This window comes from Ptychodera flava, chromosome 21 (genome assembly GCF_041260155.1).
Source record: "Ptychodera flava strain L36383 chromosome 21, AS_Pfla_20210202, whole genome shotgun sequence".
Classification (NCBI taxonomy): domain Eukaryota; kingdom Metazoa; phylum Hemichordata; class Enteropneusta; family Ptychoderidae; genus Ptychodera; species Ptychodera flava.
In genome coordinates this window covers 15,992,134-16,004,926 of record NC_091948.1, presented here as the reverse complement: position 1 = coordinate 16,004,926, position 12,793 = coordinate 15,992,134, and the positions used below count along the sequence as shown (strand labels likewise).

The window sequence follows — 12,793 nt, the reverse complement described above, 5'->3', positions numbered from 1 at the left end:
GCCTTCCCAAATTACATCGAGATTGTTCTAAAAGCACCTCGGGGCATGTATCAATCAAGCAGGGCCACTGCCTGGGTCTTGAGAGAAGAGCTCGGTGCACTCTCAACTCGGCTCACAATGCGCCGCGTTATTTCATACAGATATTGAGTTCTTGTTTCAGGGCCATAACAGACTAATATTCACACACACTCAACATGAAATCCTTCCCCCTCGGAAACATGCGGATCTATTAATGCAGCTCTGAGCAAAGCTAGGATTGCTCCTCAAAATTGATACCCAGAGGCTCTTATACCTAGCGTTTTTATTTCCAATATGAAAGAAGGGATGCCAGGAGGTTAAAACACCAAACAACTTGACCTCTGGATAGGAACTCGTCTTGCATATTTATTTATTTATTTATTTTCTAGACGTTGCCTGAAATATCAGTCTAAAGTTCAGTTCAGAGCAGTTTTATCCTGTTTTATGGCGTGTATAGTTCATAAAAATGAAGAGGTTGGAAAACAAAATCTTACTTCATCTGGCATTGGTTTTCATAAAACACACTAATTTTGCACAAATTAACCAATATAACTTTTATTTTGCACATTCGTAAGTCATTTTAAAAAGAAATTTTGGTTGATTTTTCCCTACTGTCAAAAAAATAATTCATTTTAATAGGTGAAATCAGTTAAATTCAAAAAAATGTGAACAAAGTAAAATTCCTCATTTGTCATATTATATTTTTATGGATGCAGTCCACCCTATCCCCACCCCAATGAATTTTACTGATCTTTTGACTGAATGGACTAACAGTGTAGTTGTTATGTCATGAACTACAGAGATACCAGTAAAGCCTGCTGTACATCAGATCTCAAAGTGTACCGTCAGTGTGGTCATAGATTTCAAAGGAAAATACTTATTCTTGATGAAAATGTATACACTAGACTAAAAACAGTTAATCTAAGTGAGAAAAGACTTCTGAGAAATCTTTGACACGTCCGTTTTCTCCGACTATCCTGTTATTTTCCATATTTTGTCATTTAATAATTTGTCACTTTTTTTATATCCAAAATTGCAATTTATCATGTCAGACGTCATAAAAAATCACTTTGAAATTCAAAACCCGCACTGAGAACTGTTATTGACGAATGGTAAGTTATGATTTTGTGCTGGGTCAAAGTATGAAGCGGCTATGAAGTTATCCCTCCTTACTAGAAACCTGGTATTTCTGCACTGGAAATGCAAATAAGTTTACAGGTGACATCGAGGGAGATGGTTGCTACCACAAGAACGGCACAAGCCGTTGATCAGCCTCGGCAGAAAGCAGTACGAACAGTGATGACACCGCGCCGCACAATCTGTCATTCATGCAATCAAAGATAAGAAGAAAATCTGACAACAAATGGAAATCTGTTGATTGGAGAGTGTGGCAACAAATGTTAGATTCTGACAAGTCATCCCTCAATCTCACCTTCTGTGTTTTTTTTCTCCGACAAATAAGTTGTTAGAATAGCTGGAAGGAAGGACTGGCCCTCATTTACAAGACTATGACAGAGAAAGTAAATTCAGATGCATGGCAGATGGAGCCGTGATAAATGTGTATAGACTCTAGATACCTTCTCTAATTCACTTATTCTGTCATCTTTGATCTGCAAGATTTCCAACACCTTTTTGTCTTTGATTTCTGCCTTTTCCTTCTCCCTGCAACGACAAGAGAATCAAAATGAATCTGAGCAATTGGCGACGGTAAAGCCGGTGGATTTCCAACTTGATGACGGTGACTGCAGAACTTAAGTCCTGATGACAGCATAAGGAGGCTAATTTTCTCATTGATATATCATCTTTTTCAAGACAGCCCCGAGAGACTCGCTGAATGGAAACAATTTCCAGGATGTTTCCCCTGAAAACACAGATTTACAGTCGTAATATCTGTGTACATCAACTAGGGGAGTGCTAATTTGTCTTTGTATATCCCTGGCTCGATCCCTCTCCTGTCTTTGGGGTTTTCCCCCCCTTCGTTATGCGCGCTTTTCAAATTTGAGAAGTTCCCGGTGCTTCCCTTGTGTAAAAGTCAATTACTGAGGTGTGCTTGGCCAGTCTTTGGGAGTGTGTGAGTAGTGGGGTCCCCAAGGCGGTGGCCATCTCTCAGTTGAAATGTTCTTGTATAGTCCTTGTGAAGTTTCCTTACAGCCTTATAATCCCCTTTCAATGAGTGATGACAAGTTGACGTCAGAGGTACATTGCACCGAGGAAATCAACTATGCTACACTAAACTCCACCAATTAAAATTTACCTCCACTAAATTTCCTGACACAAAAAGGTGCGGACTCACATATGCAGAGTTTTGCCTCTTTATATCACAATTCTGGAGAACTACCAATCCAGAAAAGTCTAAAAGGAAGGTGTCATATTGCAAATGATAACACCTCACCGGGCGCTTTCCCCAAAAGATTTTGTGTCAGTCCATACGTGAACCTAATGCTGAATTGATAAAGTTGATTAATGAAAGAAAGCAATTGTAATTTCCACAAGTCCGGGGAGTGTTGTAGTCGCTGACAAACTACAATGTCGTGATTTCTACTCAATCGAAATAAGTTTTACCGGAGAATAACAGTGATCAATATCACTGCCCATTCAAGGAAAGTAATCTGGGATGTTTCATTCAAACGACAGAGTCCTTCAAAAAAGTTTTCTCCGACTCATTGAGAAAGGATGCACTGCACACATGTCCCAGGTGAAGACTGGCAAAGTCTCTGCTATTTGATCTAAGTATGTGCCTGCAGTCAAATTACTTGTCTTTGTCCATTTCTCCACTTTGGGACTGATACGCTTTCAATGCAAGGTCAAAGGGCACTGATTTTGGTCGGCATTGTCAGTTATAATCTGTCGGCTGCTCTGTATGCAAGTTATACTGCCGGGGGGGCTTTGCGCTCAAGTCATCTCACAGGGGGGACTGTGAAAAGCGGCAGAGAGAGGTTGGACTGGTGCAGCTGTATCTCGCAAACTGTGTATCCTGTCATTACGGCTTAACGTACACGCATTCGTTTCCAAAGTGTCTACAGAAAGAGAAGATGCGATACTTACCTCTGCACCACCAGACTGACAGCCTGTGTCATGTCGGGCGATGCCACCTGTAGTCGTTTCCATAGCGACCAAACAAACTCTTTGTCAGCCTGCGGCGTAAACACAGATGGAAAATAAAAACTGATGAAATAATGAATGCTGAGGGAAAGTATCAATCTGTGAAGTGTGGCATCAGTTTTCGGCACTTGAAGTGTTTTCTGAGAGAATGGTAGTTTGGAATATAGAAAGTTTAGGCATAATGACAGAGACACACATTTGGAATACAATTTCTATACGTGCATATGATCTTCAGTCTTACTGTGAAATTCTTTTAGGAATTCTGGAGTCAAATCATTCGACAACTTTATGTAAATTTATGTTTTACATTCAATCCGCTTGACAGTCAGTCTATTTTCCGACGCCAAATATTCATTTGAATATTGTGCATCATGCATCTGTCATCGATGTTGCAATCATTTTGAAATGAAGCAAGCCACCTTGAAAGTCATCAATCGTTCTGCCAGAAAGCAAATCATATCAGCACCTCCCATTTCCAAATGAAAATAAATACTTTAAATTCTTGACTTTGAAAGTGTCTGTTTCCCAAATTGCATCACTGTGTTCTTTGGAATGTCATTGGAGGATATCTACATGTATACTGGTAGTATTGTGTTTATCTTACAGGACATTTTTCACCCATGAAGCCCTGTGTTGATGTCAAGATTGTAGATCATCTGATTTGAGTGAATTATGGTATTAAACTGTGTTAGGGATAATCTTGTAGCTCTCAGCAAACTATCGGATTTTGTTTCCAGGCAACTGTCACCACAGAGATTGTTTAACATTGAAAGATTCTGAAGAAATGGGTAAATGCAAATGTGCTTGTGGCATACAGAGATGAAATTATAGAATACAGATGACATCACAAAATAAACATCATGACATGACATCATAGAGGATAGATGACATCACAGAATAAATGATATCACCGATGACATCATACAGTACAGATGACATCACAGAATAAATGACATCACAGATGACACCAAAGAGTACAGATGACATCATATAGTACAGAATGATGACATTGCATAAAACAGATGAGTTCCAGTTCATCTTGGACATATTCAAATATAAATCGACACTGTCATTAATGAACAGAACTTTTGATCTGTCCTATACACCGTGGCAAATTAATCTGCAATCTTATTTGCTATCAATTTGGTTTTCTTTAGTTTTCTTCAGTAAAGTTAGTTCAAAACAAGAACATAAAACTTGGTCATTCGAAGGAAAATGTTTGAGAATTTATTTTTAGCATTTTCATTATAATAATAACCCTCTACATTCTTGTTGGAGAGCCATCAACACAGTAAACAGGGTAAATTGATGGCTCTTCAATGCAAAACACCATGGAACAAATTGGTCACTTCTTCTCAAAACAACACTGACAAACATACTGGTCAAAACATGCATATCCTGGTCTGACTAAAAGACATGCCAAATGTATACTGTTTTTAACCCTCTGAGCGCTATAATTTTCTCCCGCCAAAATTTTAGTGCAAAATTTTACCAATTTTTATGAATTTTTCTAATTTTTTTTTCTAATTTTGGACCAAATGGACATCACATTTCATTTGCTACAGTTTTTTTCTCAAAATTTTGGCAAAAACATGAGAAAAATTGACTGGAGTTTATTTTATAGGGGACAAAAATAGACTTTGGTGCCCAAAGGGTTCATATGATTCCAGATTTCTCTGCATTTCCTTTACACAGATACACACATATACATGTAGAAATATTTACCTGTATACAATTCTCCAAACTACTTGACAAATCTTTCAATTTAGAAATACTCTCGGAACTTATTTATTGTAAATAGAAAATAACAGCATCACAGTCACTCATAAAAGATTCATAACCAGTGACATGTATATGATATATTAAGTCAGAAGATCTGAGAAATGACCGTATCAATACAGGTCCAGGTTGGCGCCCCTTATCAGACAAGCTAGCTTTATCAGTCACATCTTTACTATCTCAATACAGTTGAACTTCACACTGTAAGAAGCCAATTTATTTGCAATTGTCTAGTATGACCTACAGGTTTAGTCATTTTCAAAATGATTCTTTACGAACAAAATCTCCCTCACAGAGTCTTTCCGTCTCGTTTTTGTTTCTTAGAGAAGCAAATCAGTGCACAGTGATGCATATAAATTATCAACTGAGCACGGAAAGGTGAGTGCGGAGATCATTAATTAACAGAGTAAAAATGTGTGAACCATGGCACTTCAGTCTGAAGGGAGATATTTTGCCTTTAGAATGGTTCACATCACTTTAACCTAATGGCTCTGTGCTCTACTGTGTACATTTTAAAACAATACTTTGGACGAAAAGGTCTTATATCCTTTCTAAACAAGAGTCCACAATGATTTGACACTCTGTCGTACCTGAAGTAAACTGGACCTAATCTCCTCATGGTAGAAATAAGTGTTTGTCTAAGGGTGCCTTGAATGAAGATGAATACCAACATACCCCCTAGAATAATGTTGATTCATACTATCAAAAATGGGCTGTATTATGGGAACCAAATATTCTTCAGTTTAATTCTGATATTTGTACATGCACCATACATGTATCTATCAAAATCTAAATATTACTTGCTTAATTAATTATAGTTACAAGGCTACAAGTTATTTAAACTAGTTTTTGTATTCTGATCTGAAAAGCAAAATTTTAAATTCATTGTTTTTTATCTAATAATGATTATTAATATCCCTTCAAAATCTCTCCAAATTGAAAACAATTTCATCAAATTTGTAAACCAGCACAGAGAAAAGAAGAAATATGGTGGAGAAATGATTACACAAATTGATGCACATTTGACGTGATTATAACTTTTCATCACAAGGAAAGTTTGTCAGAGAAGCACAACCAGTATTCATAACAAGGCACAACTACAGTGCATTGTGGGAAGGCGATCCATCCCTGGAGAATGGTGGAATGATTAGACTGTCCAAGTACTGTCATTATTTTTTATGTCTCTGATTTCACCCTTAAGCAGATTAATTTTGATACCTGACACTGCGCTAACTCATCTGCCAAGGCATGGTTTTCCGCTCTCAGTCGTGAAATTTCAGCATCTGAAAGTGAAAGGGAAAAAAAAAGATGTGAAAAAACTGCAAAAGAGACGAAACACAGCTCATTGCAAGTTGGGAAATGTAGAATTATACAAGACCATAAGAACCGTAATCCCGACATTGACGGGTATACTATGTTCAATCATCAACCATTTCACTGCAATTTTTCAGATTTCATTGCACATAAATGCCGTCTGAATAAGTGTCCAAATATTACCGTGTCTGGGGAATTCCTAAAGAGAGGCTGAAGTCTGTAGGGAAATATTATCGTATTAAGGCAATTTGAATCTACACAGTATCCTGTGGCAATGGGCTGATTGCAAACACTGGTGGCTTATAGATCACACAAATAGCCACTACTGTCAAAACAACACTACCACACAGAATTTTCAAACGCTCTGGTGCAACGCGTGAATATAAAAAAAATCAACATTTAAGGTAGCTAAATACCAAATCGTTCATTTTTCTGTCAAATTTTCAAAACTCTCTGAGAATACGCCTTGAAGTAAGACCTAGAATTAAGATGTGTCGCCAGTTGAAGATAAGGAATGGTTTCCGTGTAATTCACAATTTTTAAAAATCAAAACAAATGCACGTGGCTATCCCGGTTAAATCGGGGAGCTTTTGTAAACATTGTGGACATATTTGCATCGCTATTTGCATAATCTCCCTTGAGTGACACAACGGTGCGTGGCACGAGCCAATTTACATAATGACGTGCTGTGACTTCTCCCAAAACCAGGATTACTTCCGTCTGTAAACAATAAACCGTAACTAAATGTTTGTCGAAGCCCAGTCCAATAAACAAGTATTCTTACAGTTCCAGACATAGTCTACACCAGACAGCAAGTCATTTTTCTTAGTGTGGTCAAGACATCGTGTGAACGACGATTTCACAGCAGTGCGACGTTTTATCACTCTTTGCTTAGGGTTGGTCGGAGCCTGCACACGCCGCGCCGCTTTACGATGGTTGACGTCTTTTTCGCCATTTTAGATGAACAATTACAGTGTTCATTCTAGGATTAAAACTGTGGGCCCCAACTCCTGTCCCAACGGGGCCATTTTAGAAAATCGGGGGCCATCATCATCACACATGTAAAAACCTTGAATTTTCTGCAGAAAATACTATAGTCTATCAAGTCAAGAAAAGGAGAATACTGGAGATCGGGCGCCCCGTTAACCAAGCAAGCCTACTGCAAAGTTGTCCCTTGTACGTACGCAACAGGCCCAACAATGGCAACAGCAAACCGTTTGGTTTGATTCAATTGTTTACGTAACTTATGTGATGAATTGTTGATATGTCGGACTTGAACAACTGAACAAATTGCTAAGGACTGTGATTTTGACTGTGGAAACGATCATGATCAAAGCTTTAAGCGCACCGGTAGGATTTCTCCGTGGCCCTCAATTTGCACGCATCGACAATTACTGATACATTGATACAGCACGAGAGAGTAACCCGTACGACCTAAATAAAGTGATCGATACATCAACTTTTAAACATAACTCGTATTTATTAGCAAATTTACGATCATTGGTTCTGGCCAAAGGGTTTTACATAGCGGTGTTGTTCTATGCAAAGACCTGGCTACTCTGGAAAACGAGATGTGTCCGACCTAAAATGTGTTGCTCTTCAAAACGATCATGGATGTTTTCCTTGCAGTGTTCAACGTTTCGTTTGTATAGAGGGTAGACGATGCAAACGCTTCAATCAAACGTTTCAAGCCAAACGTTTCAAGCGTTTTTCTCAAACACTGCTCGATCATCCTGGGTTCATCATCTATACCGGCGTTAAAAATCTGAGTGGCGACTAACTTTCCACCATTACACAGCGGCTAGTGCCATTGTTATACATTCATTTCATCGGCCATGCCACATGCTTACGGCGCCAATACACCGTTACCCCTACATCAGTCCTTTCTACCCAGCTTCCTATGTACCACCGTATCTGCTGTAGTGGGTATTTAATTGCAAAGGTTGATGCATGGGTAACTGAATCGTTTTACATGTCACACTATGACTGAGGTATTGACCTTCGGGGGAGCTACGCGAATGTACTATGAACTAGGTGAACTCTGCGTGATCGACCCATTCATATAATGTTGCGTCCTTTATAGTGGCGCAAAGAAATGAGGGCCATTCGAGATTTTATTGCGCGTATTGCGCAACGGCGCGTCCTAGAATTAACTCTGCAATTAGTGCAAAGGTACAATATCAACACTATCATCTACGGTTCTGCAATGTCTATATAGCATGTGAGGGGAGTGTGATCTGGGGAACGCAAACAAGCTTATTTACATATGAATTTAGGACACGCCCGCTATCAGTAATGACTGCTGACGTCATTGTTTTTCCCACTGAAGCCATTCGCTGTGGCGACATGTCGACACGCAAAGCTCCAAAAATTGGTAGTTTTCCGCGATTTATTTTATTTTCCTGGGACTTTTTCTCTGAACAACTGTCATTCCCGGTCGACATCATCACTAGGTAACAAAGTATGCCCGTGTTTAGGCTCATGCACGTTGAATTATCAAATGCCGTAGCGTAGAAGTATCAAAACATGTTTTTTGCGTTTTTCTCGAATTCAATGTGTGAATGAGGTACCCTTCTTTGGCACCTCGTCAATTCGCGCTCACAAAGACTAGCTGCTTGAAATTCACACTGTCTATTGGAAACATAATGAACTCAAAATCCGTGTCTGGGATTTCCTTTATCTGCCTTTGTTTTTTTTTAATGTGCCCTTAAAGGTATTGGATGAAGGTGCTTTTCAAAGAATTTTAATTATCACGCCATATAATTTGAATGGAGCCTCCGAGAAAAAATCGCAGACACCGTTTTTAAGAATATTGTCAAGGCTTGTCAATGAAGAAATTCCAACCAGAAATCTTGCAGCGTGTTCGCTTAAGGCGGGAAAAACCGGTTTTTGGAAGGTTCAGCAAAACGCTTGTCACGTGACTCTTATGCAAATAATGACCGTGTACTGTACTTGGTCAGATAGCTCTATATCAGGGCTTCCAGGAAATGTATACTTTATTGGGGTTTGGGACGTGTTCAATTGAGAAAAAAATAAAAATCTGAAAGTGTCTAAAAGGTATTTAGCTACCTTAAATAAAGCATCTGTGAAAGGTCTGATAGAATCAGATTTTGTATCGCGGCATTTTTTTGTTGTTGTAAAGTCACTGCTTATGACAATGTTGCACTTTTTAAATTTCTAAAGACACTGAGAGACTGGCGAAATCACGGGTTTCAGGTTTAAATTTCGAGACTCTCTGATGATAGAGTGGAAGTGTCACTCAATCGTTTTACATGAATCAATGCTGAAGCCAAGCCTGTCCGATTTCATATTTCGTTCTAATGATGTCGTCCCACGGGAACGTCTTCTAAATGAAATCTCATGACTTCATCTTTCTTTTCTAAATGACTTTCAGTTCACGATCCCGGTATCAAATTCATATATTTCATCATTGGCGTTCCTTAATACCTGGAACCCATGATAACATTCATCATCTCCGAGTTATTCTGAACCCTCTCACAGCGCTGGGTCAGTTACCATGGCAACACTCTTATCAGAACTCAGCTAGTATTTTAGTCACAGGGACGGTTTAAAAGCTTTTCTCTGTTGTCCCCTCCATGCCCCGAGGAGGTACCTTCCAACGACTCAAACAACCAACGTGAGATGAATACCGTTCCAAACTAAGATATACAGCACAATTTTTTGCCCCTTTTTTTACTGCTGATGTATAAATCTGGCTGAGCATATCTCTTGTGTCAGTAAACCTGCCAACAAAATGTAAGCATTTTGTCATGTAGTCTGAAAACGCTTTGTTTTGGAAGATGAAGTGGCTATGGCTGAGGGGTCATCGCAGCAGCATTCTCCCATTTCTTGCTACCATCACCGGATAATTGCTTGAAATTTAATTACATTTATTGCATGTAGTAATTAAAGTAATGCGAGTGAGTTCCTTTATCGTATATATCATTATTATGATCCAAGCCACCTAACTGATACAGCCTGGCCTTGCTTCTGTGTACTTCCAGGTAAACTTTTCAAAATTATTTGCACCGATGGCAAAGGCTATGCTCACCTCTTTCTGTAAAGTCTGACAGCTCTTAGCGGCTCGAATGATGAAGTCATGAACGGAGTCCCTTTCAAGGAATCCGTAATTACAAAAATGTAATAATTCACGGAGGACGAAATCACTGAACGTTTACAAGCATCCGGTGCGATCGAAAAGTATTGAGTACAAACTTGCAACATTCAGATTCAAACATGTATTGATAAATGCAACTTGCGAAAACCACAGGTTCGTCAGAATCAGTGTATATTTTCAGGGTTTTTTTTTTCATGACTCTGCATGCTTACATTGAGTCTTGCACATTTCATTGTAGCTGTGCTCACTATGTTCATTTCAATTTAACAGCTAGATTTTGATGTAATACTTAAGCGACAGAACTTGTAGATGAAAAGTTTGAAATAAATGAGCGATTATACAGCGATGAAAGCTTGTTATATGTTGTCAGAGGTAAACTGTAGTTATCTTCAGAGCGAAGGAAGTAGAAGTTCATTTTTCTGAAATTAGACTGTGACTTGTCTGGAGGACAAGATGTAATATATGACAATGTTTTCATAAACCATAATCTGAAAATGCTTATGAATTATGGCAAGAGTTTCTGCTCAGGGACATGATTAAGTGAAATGTGCAGATTATAAAAAATGGTCGTGTTGCGATATGATTTGAGGCAAGGTTGCGGTGTTTTGAACGCGACATCTCTGGCTATGTGGCAGTGTTTATGTTAAGGCCAGTACCTGGGTAAATGTTACCAGGTGTGCCCGGTCATGTTATCGGGGCTCTTTACGGTACGTGTAAGTCACAGTAATCATATTAGGGGACACTAGAAGTGGTACCAGAGTTCCTATTTCCCCAAACCTTAGCAAAAACACTGTATGGAAATCATTTGAAACAATGGGACATGTCTGTTGCATCTTCATCACATCCGGCATCAGCTTTCCAAGAATTTATAATACTTTAAATGACAAAACTTGACATCATTCATTTATTTGCTGTTTTCACATTATTAATTTACGTCACTTCATTTAAAACAATCTGTTTCTGGAGTACTTCCCAATATCCTGCATCCAAACCTGTAATGCATTCATTTTACAATTATGATAAATTTGAGTCACAAGTACCATTCCTGCAACTGCTAAATTGAACTGTTTTACAGTGACGTGACAGGAAAGTGATACAATCACCAAAAAAACCCAAGGAACACCATAAATACAGTAAAAGAGACAGGAAAAGGGGAGGGCAGAGAAGCGAGGGGAATTGGGGAGGTACAGGACTTAGAGGAAAGGGATAGTGATGATAAGGCATGGTAGATGAGGTTTGAGGGGAAATGCAACCAAGGAGGGAAAGTTTAATTTCAGCTTTGATTTACTTTCACTTAATTACTTCAAAATGGTTAGTTAAGCAAAGCAATCAGAGTTTCACTTTGGAAAAACAAAGGTTGATGTCACACTAATTTGATTTGACCAAATTTGATTGACGTGACATGTCACGCCAATGTGACAAGACCAAGTCTGCCTGATGTCACATAATCTGCCAAGACCAAATCTACTGTAGCTGACCTCAAACCGATTTGACAAGACCAAATCTGAGTGATGTCACACCATTTTGACAACAATAAAGAGAACAGTATCGAAAGCTGGCGTTCAAATTTTCATAGACAAACTTTAGGACATAATTTCATTAAATTTTGTGAGTCAGGTGTCATACAGGGAGAATAGTGTGGATCTTCAATGAACATACACAAATGCACATGTTACACATACTTTCCAAGATAAGTAAATTAGGGACATGTATATAAGTTTATATGCAAACTATCTAGTTTTACTCATAGTCTGTCGTTTTTGTGTTTCTACTTCAACATAATGAATTTCGCTTGTAATATTGGGTCAGGAAGAAAATGATGAAATTCAAGACAAAATTGAAATGTTTTGTATGGGAAATTATTTCATGTATGTATTGGCATATTCCTAATGAGACTAATCAGAAAGCAAAATCGTTCCAACCAATTTAAAAATTTGTAAAATTCAATAGAAAAAGATTTGCAAGGTGAGCTTTTAGGACCCATGAATTTGACAGCTACACACAGAGAACAATGGATGTACCACGTCCAGGGATATGCTCCATACATGATTTACTGCAGCTACGTTCTCAAGTACATGCCTCTAATCTAATTCTTTGCAAAGGCATTCCAACTTCATACAAACTGTTTGCCCTTTAGAGTACATGCTGACAAAATATGCCCACAGTGTATGTATTGCAAAGTAATGGTATAAATTATGCATTACCAAAGTCATAAAGTGAAACGGCCAATAAAAATTCACTTCACAGATACAAACATGTGTGGGTGAAAGAAACCATCTGATTGGCTCCCTCTTGTCCTATACATGTACCTCTGAAAAATGTGGTTGGTCCATATTTCCGCAAACTTTACAGCATTGGTGGACATGCTAATGAGCTATGTACTTGACAATGATGGGCTTTGATATAACTAGAGCTGATAGCTTCAAGAAAATCTGTTTTTGGTATCAACAAAATGTTAAATAT

General features: G+C 38.4%; 1 protein-coding gene across 2 annotated transcripts in view; it reads right to left on the bottom strand.

The window, feature by feature from the left end:
• The window catches only part of LOC139121541 (centlein-like), a 56,694-nt gene that overhangs the window by 32,060 nt on the left and 11,841 nt on the right, over positions 1-12,793 (bottom strand). For both annotated transcript variants that reach the window (XM_070686525.1, XM_070686524.1), the window contains exons 2-4: positions 6,118-6,182; positions 3,064-3,152; positions 1,596-1,680 (exon numbers count right to left, since the gene is read on the bottom strand). In XM_070686525.1, the coding sequence (XP_070542626.1) occupies positions 1,596-1,680; positions 3,064-3,095 (117 nt within the window). In that variant the 5' untranslated portion in view covers positions 3,096-3,152; positions 6,118-6,182. The remainder of the gene's footprint in view (positions 1-1,595; positions 1,681-3,063; positions 3,153-6,117; positions 6,183-12,793) is intronic.